The 15681-nt window shown below is 40.1% G+C and overlaps 1 protein-coding gene across 1 annotated transcript; it reads right to left on the bottom strand.

The window, feature by feature from the left end:
* Positions 1 to 1204: 1204 nt before the first annotated feature.
* On the bottom strand, positions 1205 to 2704 carry LOC113780423. The gene has a single exon (XM_027326226.1). It carries the CDS (start codon positions 2702 to 2704, stop codon positions 1205 to 1207), a length of 1500 nt encoding a protein of 499 aa, XP_027182027.1.
* Positions 2705 to 15681: the final 12977 nt, after the last annotated feature.

Genomic DNA, 15681 nt, shown 5'->3' with positions numbered 1-15681 from the left:
AAATTCGGATTCTGTAACTTCCAAGTCGTGAGTGATATAGAGATAGTCATCATCAGATTCCAGAACAGTGATATCCAAAGGGTCAAATAATTTTACTTTTGGCCATCTGAAAGAATTAAGAAATTCGAGACAATAAGCAAATAGACACATGAATGAACGATACGATAAAACAAACTATGCACTTTCATAAAACTTCAAATCAAAATGGAAACAAGCTAAAACATAAGTGCAACAGATACTTTCATTAAACTATTTACATATGCAAGGAAAAGTTTTCATGAACTTTAATAAATGACAACCCCCTGTAGATTTACCGAAACTCCTTTCGCACGGGGAAGTACTCGGCGGTCCAGTTGTGTATAGCTCCTTGGGGAATGTCTGGGAATTCGGCATCATCTGACGGGCCATTTTCGGATATTGCTCCCACAAACAAATGAGTCAAGCTTGTCTCCACTTCGTCGATTGGACTAAATTCAGATGTGATGACTTCAGCCGGCCTTGGGAAGGTATAGTGTAATGGCGGAATGTCTAAAACACCTATCTTGCCTTTCTTTTCTGCCCTTTTGCGCGCTTTCATCTCTTGTATATCTCTGGCAGTCGGACGGAATCCCAAACCAAATTGGTCCTTCTTTTCGATGAGTTCTACGGGTTTCAACATGCCTTGCAAATTGCGTCCCAATCCCTTATCAAATTCATATCCTCCGCGAATCATCTCCTTGGCCATCATGACACTGGCGCTTGGCAAAACCATTTTGTCCTTTGAATCCTCACTTGTTATCCAACTTACGGAGACAGATACATATTTTTGTCTTTCGAATCCTCACTCGTTACCCAACTCACGGAGACAATACATATGCAAGAAAAAGTTTTCATGAACTTTAGTAAATGAAAACCCCCTGTGGATTTACCGAAACTCCTTTCGCGCGGGGAAGTACTCGGCGGTCCAGTTGTGTATAGCTCCTTGGGGAATGTCTGGGAATTCGGCATCATCTGACGGGCCATTTTCGGATATTGCTCCCACAAACAAATAAGCCAGGCTTGTCTCCACTTCGTCAATTGGGCTAAACTCAGACGTAATGACTTCAGCTGGCTTTGGAAAGGTATAGCGTAATGGCGGAATGTCTAAAGCACCTAACTTGCCTTCTTTTTCTGCCCTTTTGCGCTCTTTCATCTCTTGTATATCTCTGGCAGTCGGACGAAATCCCTAACCAAATTGGTCCCTCTTTTCGATGAGTTCCACGGGCTTCAGAATGCCTTGTAGATTGCGTCCCAATCCCTTATCAAATTCATATCCTCCGCGAATCATCTCCTTGGCCATTATAACACTGGCCGCTGGCAAAAACATTTTGTCTTTCGAATCCTCACTCGTTACCCAACTCACGGAGACAAAATCAGCCGTATGGTAGGAAGACACAGAAGCATTTCGATTACCATCCTCCTCAAGCTCGGAATAGGCAATTACAATGCAATCTTCTTCAGCAAAAATGGTTATCAACTGATCATTCACCACAAATTTCAATACTTGGTGCAAGGAAGAGGGCACAGCGCCCGAGCTATGAATCCACGGTCGCTCGAGTAAAACATTATAGATACTGGGAAAGTGCATAACTTGGCAGGCTAACTGAAATTGAGCGAGCCCCATTTCGACCACCAAATTTACTTCCCCTATGGGCTCCCTCTGGGCTCCATCGAATCCTCGTACTACAGTCTCTGAGGGTTTTAATTTGACATCTTGCAACCCTAACTTCACCAACGTGCTGCAAGGACAAATATTGAGGGCAGACCCATTGTCGATCAGTACTTTAGACAACATTTTCTCATTGCACCTCACGGCTACATATAAAGCTTTGTTATGACCAGTTCCTTCTGCAGGCAGCTCTTCATCAGAAAAAGTGATTTGTTTAGCAGTCAATACATTTCCGACTATGTGGGAGAAATTGTCAACCGAAATATCCTTGGGAATCCGAGCCTTAGTCAAAACTTCAAGTAACGCATCCCTGTGCAAGTCGGAGGAGAAAAGCAAGTCTAAGATGGAAATTTGGGCAGGCATTTTGTTCAACTGTTCGACCACATTGTACTCGCTTCTCTTAAGTCTCTTGAGAAAATCCCATGCCTCATTTTCAGTCACTACGGGTTTGGTAGTCGACTCACGATTGCTTACTTGGATTGGGGCGCTAGCAGTGGATGAACTTGCAATCCTTCCTGACCTCGTAACAACAGACACTTCTTCATTCAAAACTTGTTTACCCCCAATTTGCAAAATGGGCTCACTATAGTTCCACGACACTTGTCGTAGACTTAAAACTGGCACCTGTTCCGGGAATTCAATTACCACAGGTTCTAAGGCCGCACTTTCGGATGGGGTTAGGTCTAAAATGAAGGGCCTTTTGTCTTCCTCATACGATGCCTCCTCTATCACAAAAAGTTGATCCATTATCCCAAACACTTCTGTCTCATTTGACATGCTTCGGACAAGCTCTTCAAATTCTTTATCATCCATAATAACTCCAACAGTACCAGCGTGCTCCGGCAAAGGGTTCTTGCTCACATTCGGTCCTTGCTCTTCTCTTTTCCTAATCACGATTTTCCCCGCTTCTAACATGTCTTGAATCTTATATTTGAGGAGTCGACAATTAGCAGTGGAGTGACTAGGTGCTCCTGAATGATAAGCACAAGTAGCCTGTGGATTATACCCAGCCGGCATGCCATAAGGGTAAGTTGGAGGGGGAATGACACCTATTTTTTTGGCAGCCTTTAATTGCTCATACAACTTATCCAAAGGCCTGCCTAGATTGGTGAACGTTCGGGTGCGATTTTGATTGTAGGTTTCAGTAGGTTGGGGATAGCTGTAGGTAGGTCTGTTTGGTGGGGGAAATCTTTGGTGGTAAGGAGGTCGAGGACGAGTTTGTTGAAAGTTAGGTTGAGATATTTGAAAAGGGCCATAGGCGGATTGGCGTAATTTGGGCGAGGTCGGGGGTAAGAGATATTGGTATTGTAAACAGGGTGAGGACTTGGATAATAGGGGTAAGGTGAATATGTCGGTTTATGTTGAAATCTGGGTCTTGGTGTAGGGCTTTGTTCCCAGATGTAGGCAGCTTCCCCCTCTTTCTTTTTAAATTGCGGCTTTTTCCCACTACTTCCTTGTCCTTGCAAAGCATCCAACTGCGATTTGAGGGCAGAGACATTAACGATCTTCCCAACTCTTACAAAGTCATCGTACTCTTCAAGCTTATTGATAATGGCGGCGAACGAGCATCCAGTCATGCGGAAAATTTCTTCAAAGTACGGCGGATCATGTGCTTTAATGAAAGTGCGTATGATTTCGTCCTTAGTCATTGGTGGCTCAACTTTTGCAGCTATTTTCCTCCACCTTTTGGCATAAGTCTTGTGGTCCTCAGAGGGTTTTCTCTTCATTCCTACCAGTGTGGTTCGTGTCGGAGCCAGCTCGCAGTTATACTCGTACTGTCTCACAAAAGCATTAGACAAATCAAGCTAAGTCTTTACTTCTTCGGGTTTCAGATTGGAATACCAGTCGAGTGAGTAAACACATAATATCACATAAACACATAACACATAATCACGATATCTAGATGCAAAGCCCTAAGAAAACGGTAACACATAGCACGTAAGCATGCAAATCACACAAGCGAAAGGAAAGTGAATAAAACCCTAGCTATTACATTTGATGGGGGCCTACTACAATTTAACGGGGGGAAAATAAAAATAAATAAAATAAACCTAACTATTACAACTTGACATTTAAATGCCTTTCAAATGATCGAAATTGAAGATAACTATACAAAATAAAAACAAATAAAGTGGATAAATAAATAAATAAATAAAATGAAAAACATTCAAAAGGCATGAAATTAAGCACATAAATCATGTAGACACATAGGGTCAAATAAAGTGAAAATAAGGGATAGAGTGTATCTCCCTTGCAATGGTAATCAAACGAAGGAAAAATAGCTTCAAAACAATAAAAGGGTCAAGGCACCAATTAAATAGTAAAGTATAAACAAAATTACCAAATCCTTACCGATTGCGACTTAAATGAAATCAAATAATGCATAATTTCCAAGAAAAGTAAATTATTGATCAGATTTCTAAAATGGAAAAACTACCAAGGACCTAATTGCAAATATTAACCAATCACTCAAACCCAAATAAAACATTTTTAGGACTTCAAGGGTCTAGGAGCAAAGGAAAGGTCAAGTAATGGTTGAAAATGCAATTACTTTAGGACCCAATTGCAAGAAATTAGAACATGATTGGGCCTTTGTAGCATAGACAGAAGCTAAGGGGAGTAAAGTGCAATTTTTAGAAACCATTTCATGCATGCAACGAGGACTGAAGCCTTCATTACTTCTGCAATTTTCGTATGAAGCTTTCTGCAACTTTAAGCTTTCAAAATGCGGATTTCATTCAAGACTTCAAACAAAATTCAGCAAAGACCATCACTCAACACCACCTAACAGCTAGACACTATGATTAATGCAATCCAATCATGAACACTAAACCATTAAAAATCAAATGAAGACAAGTGAAGAACCGAATAGAGGAAGTGTGCAGCGGCAGAAAAACAAAATCAGCTATCATTTTTCTGCAACATCATTTCATTTCACCAGAGTGCCAATGCAGCTAGACATCAAAAGTTTGTATCAAGAAAAGACTGGTGTATCTTGTAACAGCCCCACCTTCCCCTAAGGCGAACCAAAGGGGTTAGCGGACTGCCTGCCCAGCTCTCGCCAGGACTAACGAGCAGTAACACGCGATCTAAAACGTTTCAGGAAAGTAAAAGCGCGCTCGAACAAGCCACAAGAACCAAAATAACAAAATATAAAAAAAAAACGAAAATGATGAATAGTGCCTGGAATAGTAGAATCTGAAATCCGACCAAACATTAATACATTGCAATTCAACATTTACAACCAAATTGGCATGTCAAAAACTATTCATCATGGATATACATGTTCGGATTGCCAATCAAAAGTCATTGAACCCAATACACATTAGGGTTTCATTCAAAGAGCTAAACAAAAGACATTTACACTAGCTCAACTTGGCAATCGACTATCCAATCCAATCCCAAAAGTAATTATATCCCTGTAAGGAAAACAAATGGAACGGAATGAGCTTAAGCCCAGTGATATACTACCACATAAGCAACAAAGATCACTTAAGCATAACCTTTCATTTCAAGTACACAACTAAGGAATAAAACAAATCAGTAAAAAGGATACGGACGGCTCTCAAGAGCCCATTTCCACGCTTACATTCTTGATCCAACCTCATTGACCCTCCGTCAATGTTTAAGAATACCCGACCGTAGACCTCACTTCACTTCCATTCCTTCCACCCAACATACCCCAACCGGGCCCAAACTCCAAGCAGTAGCTTTAGGTGATACTCGAGTACACCGGAACCAAGGGTCTCATTACCACAAGATTCCCATTTCAGTCCCCGTGGCTAGTCAATTTTCACGACCAAGCCCTCGCTGGCTCGATTCAATTGACTACCAACGGGGTCGAGCTCAGTAGTACAGTAGGGCCGTTGGATACTCGTCCAACCGACACCCAAACAGTTTCCCATGAATGGAATTCAATATCTCATATAGCAAGTGCAGTATTACAGTGAAACGGTAAACAGGCATTAACAAGATAAAAGGATGAGGGCGGTCAAGTACACCCTCACCTTAATCATTTCCAATAGCCAAACAAGCCTTCAAGGCATCACAATCACATATAGCAAAGCCACATTATAAACATTCAAGTGAGTAGTATACTCACCAATCAAGTAGGTGATGTTTCATGCACCGTCGTTAAAAGGACGTCGTGAACCCCCGTCACGTCCTAAAACATACAAACAAATACAATGAGACTCGATAACGAGTCATAAACCCATGCCAATCACAACCCCAATAGGGTTTCATATGCATATATAAGCATTAAAGCAAACCAGAAAATCAGGAAATGTAACTAACTTGGCCCTAACAACAAAAACAGTTTTGTCCTCATTATGCGGTAATGGCACAAATTGCGCTACGCTTATCGGATGAGGGTGAAAGACCCACCATCTCGAAGCTAAAAGACAGGGCTACGACAATGTAGAAGGCCACTCAGTCCAAATCCTAGCACAACTAGGTCAAATATGCAAAATACCAAACCAGAACCTTAATTGCAGGTTTACAAATTACACTATGCTGTAATTAGTCCAACTCAGTCTATACAAGTCCAAATTGGTTGATTCCAAAGGCATATGGTAGCTAAGACATCAAGCTACATTTCATCAGAAGACCTCAACAACCAAATCCAAAGCAATTCCAGTCAAAACATCCAATTACAGGCGCAGTTCGGCCATCCTGAAGAACCCAGAACAGCAACAGTAAAATCGACTTTTCTCACTCTACACAACTCGGATGAACCTGAAATTTTACAGGCACCTCAAACACATCAATACCTACAACTTTCATGTTTTAAGCCAAGGCCAATTCGGCCTCTCACCATGAGATACAAAACCGGACAGAATTGGGGATATAAAACCCTAACTTTCTCAAATTCCTTCCAAACCCAAAATTGCTTGCAATTACCAATCATGTACACCTACTAGAGTCATTACCCTTCATTACCAACCATCATAGATAACCACAACATCATGATCACATTAAACCAGAAAATACACCATTAAATTGAAAACTTCATCATTTCATCCAAAAGCAAGAAATAAATCACAAATGTCATCACTTTAGCTTCCACTAAGCACAACTCAAGCTTCATTAAGTGTAGGAGGAAGTTCAAACACCACTTACCTAGAACACAAGAGAGGGAGAGTTGTAGGACACCTTAGCTTCCTTGAACACTTCCACAAAATCACTTCCTAGCACCAAATGGAGGGATTTTATGGAGTAGAAACAAATTTAAGCAATTGGTTTGGATGATTTGCACTAGATGGTAGCTAAAATTTTGAAGAGTTCTCTTCCTTCCTTTGCTCAAGAGTGCCGACCAAGAGGGAGAAGAAAAGAGTGATTTTTAGTGATTTTTTTGAGATATTTAATCACTTGGTAAGACAAGTCAAAAAGTGAATAGTTGTCAACAAAGACAACCAATGGCCATGTGACACTTGTCACTCCATTAATGCATTCCTATCCTTTTTTTTTTCATCTCACATCAATCACATCACAACCTCTACTTATCTCTTAATACCCGATAAATTTCAACCAGTATCCGAAACTTAACCTTATTGGCCGAATTTTCCCGAACTTTTCGCACTAGTGGGTCCCACGTCCGTTATATATCCGTAATTTTTCAAAAACTATCCAATACTAGAAAAATCATCAAAAAATTACATTTACTCATAAAATTCACCAGGATAAATTTCCTAAGCCAGAAAATGCAGAAAACATGCAATTAAAGGGGAAAAACCCTAGGAAAATTATTAGGAAATTTACGGGTTCTCACATATCTTGGTGACTTAGCCAAATGTGATCACCCGAACATAATGTTTAACCACATTCAAAACACAAACGAAACTGGAGCTCATGACTCATAAAAATTGCAGCAGAAATACACGAATAGATGGAGCTTTCCTCCAATCTACTGGGTTTGCAAAGCAAGTTTTCCTTGTCTGTCCATGAGTGAAATCTCTACCAAACGTCAAGCATTGGCCTTTAAGCAATGAAAACACGACAAGGCGACCATCAAGCATGCAACTCTTTCTATGACTCCGGGAATTCAACAGACACAAATTTCCTTTTTATTCAATCACTTAACACTTCACCCAATCAAAACTAGAAATGAAAGGCTCAGAACACAGGTTTTTCTTTGCACTTTCGAGACAAAACCATGAAATACAAAGATTCCAGAAGATCGTGTATGCTTGGGAACAGAGAATTGGAATGGACACTCACATAGTTTACCAGCCAAATGATGAATGATTACAGACTTGCTTCAGGCAAATCGAAACGTCAGAAAACAAGACAAAACGCAAGTTCCAATATATTTAAGATCCTAAATACGAGAGCTCGAGACAGGAAGGAAGGGGACATCCAGCAAACTTTCGGGCACCAAATGCAACAAAATGACTGGAATGTCTACTAAACTTGGACCCAACATCGCAGCCGACCATCACATAAAACAAACGTCAATCAAAACGCAACTTCAGCCACCATGAAGTAAAAACAACAAAAACGAAGCTCGAAACAAAGGATAATCAAGAACATCAGTATCACAACCCTTTCAAATCCATATCTGCAATTCTTCAACACAAGCCCCAAAGCCATAAAAATCCAATCTTTGGGCCCATCAGGAAATCACAGAAGAAGAAACCGCAGATGACATCCATTTTATTTTTGTATGAAGGAGAGGAAGCACGAAAGCTAACAAGTTTTATAAAATACACAAGTTCTAAACATAGCCACTGGAGTCATAACTTATCCACCAGATCATGCCCAGCATACAATCATTAAGATCTGGGGTTTCTAACTCACAAACGAAGGACAAGATTCGGTAATTTAAAGGAAAGAAAACGCAACTTACAGTGATGGTGCTTCCTCTCGGTGGAAGTGATGACGATCAGGAGGATTAGCAACTCCGATGGCTCTTTTGCTGACTCTTCTTCCTTGGTTGACACTGTAATCCTTAGGTTTCTCTCCCGTTTCCTCGGTTTGTTTCTCTCTTTTGCTACTGTTTCAGCCGCCAATAGGTTCTTCCTCTAATCTCTCTCAGCTGTCCAACAACCTCCCCTAGATTTCCCTTCTGCCCTTTTTCCTCTCCGTTTCTTTTCTTACCTAGCCGTAAAAACTCTCCTTTTCCCTCCAGATTTTTCAGCTGTCACCCCACTTCCTTTCCTCAGCCCTCTCTTCCCTTTCTATGAAACCATAACCCCTAAACCCTCACCTCAAAGGTGAGGATGAAGGGTTGGTTTCTACCAAAAACCTCAGCCATCCGATCCATCAGAAAAATCTCACATGAAAATGATATCATTTTTTCACGCTGCTGCATGCGCGGCTTCTTTTTTTTTTTTTCAATCACTTAATTAAACAACAATAATACAAAATAACAATTTAAACAAAAAACTTAAATAAAATGTACAAAACTAGTAACAAAAGATAAAACCAAAAGCTAAGATTTTTCTTATGTTTGATTAATGATTTTTCCTCTCTTTTCCGATTAATAAACAGCAAAAGGAAATAAAAACATATTTTTTTTATGAATAATTTTCTCTTTTGACAAATTTTATGCTAAAAAGTCTTACAATAAAAAAAATAAATAGCTAAAAGGGCAAAAACGAATACAAAAATAAAAACTAAAATAAAATAATAGATAATAATAATCTAAAATGCTATACAAATACTAAAAGTCTAAAATCAAAATCATGAAATTAATAAATAAAAATAGATAAGAGCAAAATAAAAATAGAATAAAAATTATTTAAAAAATTTGTTGTCTACAGTTTGCCCCTCTTTCTCTGAGTTTTGGAAAAACTTGAGACAAAGAAGTAGACACCAAATACTTACCTGTGGTTATCCAACTACAAACTAGTCGAACGACTGCCATTTTTTGAAATGAGGACTGGCCCCTTTTAATGAGACTGACTCAGACGAGAATTTTAAAATGGACTGACCCGAACAAGAAAGTTAAAACGGGACTGACCCGAACAAGAAATTTAAAATCGGGACTGACCCGAGACAGAAAATTTAAACGGGAGTGACCCGAACAGGAATTCAAAATCGGGACTGACCCGAGACAGGAATTTGAAATCGGGACTGACTCGAGACAGGAAATTTAAACGGGACTGACTCGAACAGAAAATTTAAAATCGGGACTAACCCGAAACAGGAATTTGAAATCTGGACTGGACTGACCGAGGCATGAATTTGAAATCAGGACTGACCCGAAACAGGAAACTTAAACGGGACTGACCCGAACAAGAAAATTGAAACAGGGAATTTAAAATCGGGACTGACCCGAAACAAGAAACTTAAAATCGGGACTGACCCGAACAGAAATTCAAAATCAGGACTGACCCGAGACAGGGATTTAAAATCGGAGAAATTCCAGTATACTTACCTGAGAATAGCCCAATTTAAAATTTTCATTTTCAAGGTTACGCTTTTGCTTCTAAGCCAAAGGTTGATTTTACATCACCGTTTTGTTGTGCCTTTGATCAAACTTGCTCGCAACTTGTCCGATCCGCCTTTGTTTGCCGGAAAATTTTCCGATACCGACTCCAGTGCGAGATGTGATTGTTTTCCTCTATGCATGAAATTTCCTGCAAAAGGGAAAGAATAAGGAAATTGCCACCATCATTTGATCCAGTTCCCTTTGAGAATCGTGTAAACATGAATCTTTTGATGCCTTTGTCAACTTTTGCCGTGGTATCTGATTTAGTTGGATTTATTACTTCAAAGACTTTCTGATTTTTCCCAGACCGACCAGGCATGCCTTTAGCCATATTGTGAGATCTATGTAACGGCCCCTGCTGACTCACGACCATTTCCAAAAGATGACTGAATCCAACGTGTGTTTTGCACAAATCACGGGGATTGTCATTTATTAAAATTCAATGATTCAAAAATGATGTATGTAAGATAAATTCACATATCATGCAGGGATGAATATTGCAAAAGGATGCAAACACGATCAATCATGCTTAAACTCATGAAAATGTCATGAAGACGAATAATTGAGGAAAAATAAACTTCATAGGAATGTATTTGCCAAAGAATATCTATTCAATAGTGAGACACAGCTTTTGGCCAGCAAATGTCACATTCGAATCTCTGGATATCTTTGCTCCGAAATTCGATATTGACAGAAGTGTTACAAAACGAAGAGAAATCCAAATGAACCAAGTCACCAGCTGTTCCTCCTCGTGCTCGCTCATTGCAGAACCCTACCTTGGCACCCTTTCGGGTTTTCACCAAGGTTGCCCCCACCTTTTTTGCTTTTTGTTTGTTTTTTTCTTTTTTTCTTTTCCTCTTTTTTCTTTTTTTTTCTTCTTTTTCTTTTTTTTTCTTTTTTTGAGTTGCCCTTTCGGGTTTTCACCTATAGAACAAAGGAAAATCTCGACCATGATCGACTCAGGAGTGTGAGTTGAAGATTTCTGGCATCAGTAAAACGCGCTTCGCTTATAAGCTTAAGTGAAGGCATTACGGACATCACTTGCCAGTTGATTAACGAACTTCCTAATAGAAATACAGCAAGTGACGAAAGCCAGGACTTTTGGGCTTTTATAATGAGGTCAGGTGGGGTGTTTTCAAGAAAAGTTGAGGCTTGAAAGCAAAGATTTAATTTTTTTAATGAAAAGTGTGAAATAACCTGAGGTTGCAATCATTTTGAAATGATCCCCGATTTTGAACGAAAACTGAGGAAAATTTTGCCCCAGTTTGATTGGATTTTCTCTCTTTGCATTTTTCATTGCATTTTCCTCACTTTTGCATCTTTCTTTAGAAAACTAAATTTGCCCCAGTGTGGGATTTTTCTCTTTTTTTTTCTTTTCTTTTTTACATCTCTCTCTTTCAAGAAAATAAATTTACCCCAATGTGGGGTTTCCAATCCTCAGGGGTTGCCAAACGAAAATTATTAGTCTGATAGCTCAAAAGGGACGACTAGGGATTGAATGTCTCAAGTGGAAAAAAAAGATGGCCTGACTTGCATTTCATCATTTGCACGAATTTCTAAAAGAAGTTTTGCATAATCAAATGAAGAATTTCTTGCAAATGTCTGAGTTGATAGGTTGAGGAAATGTTTGTCCATCCATTTCTGCCAAAATGAGTGCTCCGCCGGGTAATACCTTTTGAACAATGAATGGCCCTTGCCAATTCGGAGCAAATTTGCCTTTGGCCTCATCCTGTACTGGCAAAATCCGTTTCAGCACTTTGTCACCTTCCTCAAATGTACGCGAATGGACCTTCTTGTTGTAGGCCCGGGCCATGCGCTTTTGGTAACATTGACCATGACAAATGGCATTAAGCCGTTTGTCATCAATCAAAGATAGTTGTTCATGACCCTGCTTTACCCAATCAGCTTCTTCCAACTTAGTTTCCATTAGAATACGCAATGAAGGGATTTCGACCTCGCAGGTAGCACAGCTTCCATTCCATACATAAGCGAGTAGGGTGTTGTCCCAGTTGATATTCGGATAGAAGTCCGATACGCCATTAGTGCATAAGGGAGCTTTTCATGCCAGTCACGATGCTTTTCAGTCATCTTGCGAATGATCTTCTTCAAATTCTTGTTTGCAGCCTCCACGGCTCCGTTCATCTGCGGTCTATAGATGACAGAGTTGTGATGTCTGATTTTGAACTGTTCGCATAGCCCGTCCACCATATCATTGTTGAGATTCTTGGCATTGTCTGTAATTAATGTTTCCGGCACCCCAAATCGGCATATGATGTGATCTCTTAAGAAATTCGACACCACCTTCTTTGTCACATGCTTGAATGATTCCGCTTTGACCCATTTGGTGAAGTATTCAATTGCTACCAATATAAATTGATGCCCATTTAAAGCAGGAGGGTCAATTGTGCCAATCACATCCATACCCCACATTGAGCAGGGCCATGGGGCAATCATACTGTGCAATTCGGTAGGGGGAGCGCGTATGATGTCGCCATGCATTTGACATTTAATACATCTCCGGACAAAATCTATGCAATCGCGTTCCATTGTAAGCCAAAAATACCCGGTTCTCATGATTTTCTTCGCCAACAAATGTCCATTCATGTGAGGTCCACAGACACCGCTATGTACCTTTTTCATCATGTATTGAGCTTCATCTTCATCAATACACCTTAAGAGGTTCAAATCTGAGGTCCTTTTATATAATAGCTCTCCATTTAAGAAAAACTTTGAGGCCATTCTGCGCAGGAAACCCTTGTCATTTGCACTAGCTTCTGGAGGGTAAGACTCGGTTTTGATGAATTCCTTAATATCATTGTACCAAGGGCTATCTCCAGAAGATTTGTCTATGACCCAACAATGAGCAGGCTTGTCTTGGAGTCGAATCCGGATAGGCTCGATTCCTAATTCGTCCAGATATTGTATCATAGACGATAGGGTGGCCTAGGCATCTACAAATGCATTTCGGGCTCGTGGGAGATGTCTGAATTCCAAACTTTGAAATTGTTTAGCCAAATTGAGCAAATTACAGTGGTATGGCAGGATTTTTGAATCTTTGGTTACCCATTGTTTCAATGTTTGGTGCACAAGTAAATCTGAATCACTAAAGGCTATTAACTCCTTAACTTCCATATCCAAAGCCATTTTAAGACAAAAAATACATGCTTCATACTCGGCCATATTGTTTGTGCAAGCAAATTGCAATTTAGCGGCTCCAGGATAATGCTTCCCTTCCGGGGATACGAGAACTGCTCATATTCCGACTCCAAAAGAATTAGCTGCACCATCAAAAAACAATCTCCATTCAGGGCACTGCTCGCTCATATCTTCTACGGTACTGACAAATAAAACCTCTTCATCAGGGAAATAGGTATGAAGCGGTTGATAATCATCGTCCTTTGGATTTTCTGCCAAATGATCGGCTATAGCTTGTCCCTTGACGGCCTTTTGCGAAGTGAAAACAATGTCAAACTCTGAAAGAATCATCTGCCATTTGGCCAGACGCCCAGTTGGCATCGGCTTTTCCAAGAGGTATTTCAGAGGATCGGAGCGGGAGATGAGATAGGTAGTATGACTTAGCAGGTAGTGCCTTAATCTTTGAGCAGCCCAGGCTAAAGCACAGCAGCTTTTCTCAATAAATGAATAATTAGCCTCATACTGCGTGAATTTCTTGCTAAGATAGTAGATGGCTTGCTCTTTCCTTCCCGAGTCGTCGTGCTGCCCCAGAACACACCCTACTGCTCTGTCGAGCACAGATAAGTACATGATCAAAGACCGGCCCGGTTTGGGTGGCACTAGGACATGAGGCTGTAGCAAATAATCTTTAATCTTGTCGAAGGCTTATCGGCGCTCCTCATTCCAATGCAACGGCACATTCTTTTTTAACAACTTGAACAGTGGCTCGCACGTAGCGGTTAATTGGGCAATGAATCTTCCAATGAAATTAATCTTCCCTATAAAACTTTTCACGTCCTTCTGCGTCTTCGGTACTGGCATGTCTCGAATTGCCTTGATCTTTACCGGGTCTATCTCTATGCCCTTTTTGCTGACAATGAAACCTAACAATTTACCAGCTGGTGCTCCAAAGGCGCACTTTGCAGGATTCAACTTCAAATTGTACTTTCGCAACCTTTCAAACAACTTCCTTAGATCCATCAAATGGTCCTCGACTTTCTTAGACTTGATTATAATGTCATCCACGTAGACCTCCATCTCTTTGTGGATCATGTCATGAAACAAAGTAGTCATAGTCCTTTGATAAGTAGCTCCGACATTCTTTAAACCAAACGGCATTACTCGATAGCAAAAGGTGCCCCAAGGGGTGATAAAAGCAGTTTTTTCTCTATCCTCCTCAGCCATTAAGATTTGATTATATCCAGCAAAACAATCACAAAAAGATTCAATTTCATGTCCGGCAGTATTGTCTAGAATGATATGGATATTTGGCAAAGGAAAGTCATCTTTAGGACTGGCCTTATTAAGGTCCCTATAATCGACACAGACTCGCACTTCTCCATTTTTCTTCGGAACAGGGACTGGATTCGAGAGCCAAACAGGGTAATGGGATACAAGGATAATATTAGTCTTAAGCTGCTTTTCAATTTGCTCTTTTATTTTGAGGCTCATATCTGGTTTGAATTTGCGGGGTTTTTGCTTTCCTGGTGAGAAAGCTGGGTTTGTGGGTAATTTGTGGACCACTACATCAGTCGAAATGCCAGTCATATCGTCATAGGACCATGCAAACACATCTTGAAACATAGACAAAAATTCGATCATCTCCTCTTTCTGTTTTTTATTCAAATGAATGCTGATTTGTATCTCCTTAACCTCAGTCTCAGTACCAATGTTAACAACTTCTGTTTCTTCCAGGTTCGGTTTAGATTTCTCCTCATATTGTTCAAGATCTTTTGAAAAAGAATCAAATACTTCCTCACTATCACTCTCGCTTTGAAATTCGGATTCCATAACTTCCAAGTCGTGAGTGATATAGAAACTGTCATCATCAGATTCCAGAACAGTGATATCCAAAGGGTCAAATAATTTTATTTTTGGCCATCTGAAAGAATTAAGAAATTCGAGACAATAAGCAAATAAACACATAAATGAACGGCATGATAAAACAAACTATGCACTTTCATAAAATTTCAAATCAAAACGGAAACAAGCTAAAACATAAGTGCAAAAGATGCTTTCATTGAACTATTTACATATGCAAGAAAAAGTTTTCATGAACTTTAGTAAATGAAAACCCCCTGTGGATTTACCGAAACTCCTTTCGCGCGGGGAAGTACTCGGCGGTCCAGTTGTGTATAGCTCCTTGGGGAATGTCTGGGAATTCGGCATCATCTGACGGGCCATTTTCGGATATTGCTCCCACAAACAAATAAGCCAGGCTTGTCTCCACTTCGTCAATTGGGCTAAACTCAGACGTAATGACTTCAGCTGGCTTTGGAAAGGTATAGCGTAATGGCGGAATGTCTAAAGCACCTAACTTGCCTTCTTTTTCTGCCCTTTTGCGCTCTTTCATCTCTTGTATATCTCTGGCAGTCGGACGAAATCC

Source organism: Coffea eugenioides, chromosome 8 (assembly GCF_003713205.1).
Source record: "Coffea eugenioides isolate CCC68of chromosome 8, Ceug_1.0, whole genome shotgun sequence".
Taxonomy (NCBI): domain Eukaryota; kingdom Viridiplantae; phylum Streptophyta; class Magnoliopsida; order Gentianales; family Rubiaceae; genus Coffea; species Coffea eugenioides.
The sequence above is the reverse complement of the archived record's forward strand: the minus strand, read 5'-3'. Positions and strand labels throughout refer to the sequence as shown.

Coding starts and splice junctions, on each gene's coding strand:
- LOC113780423 (XM_027326226.1), bottom strand. CDS start 2,704: ATGCCGGCTGGGTATAATCCACAGGCTACTTGTGCTTATCATTCAGGA.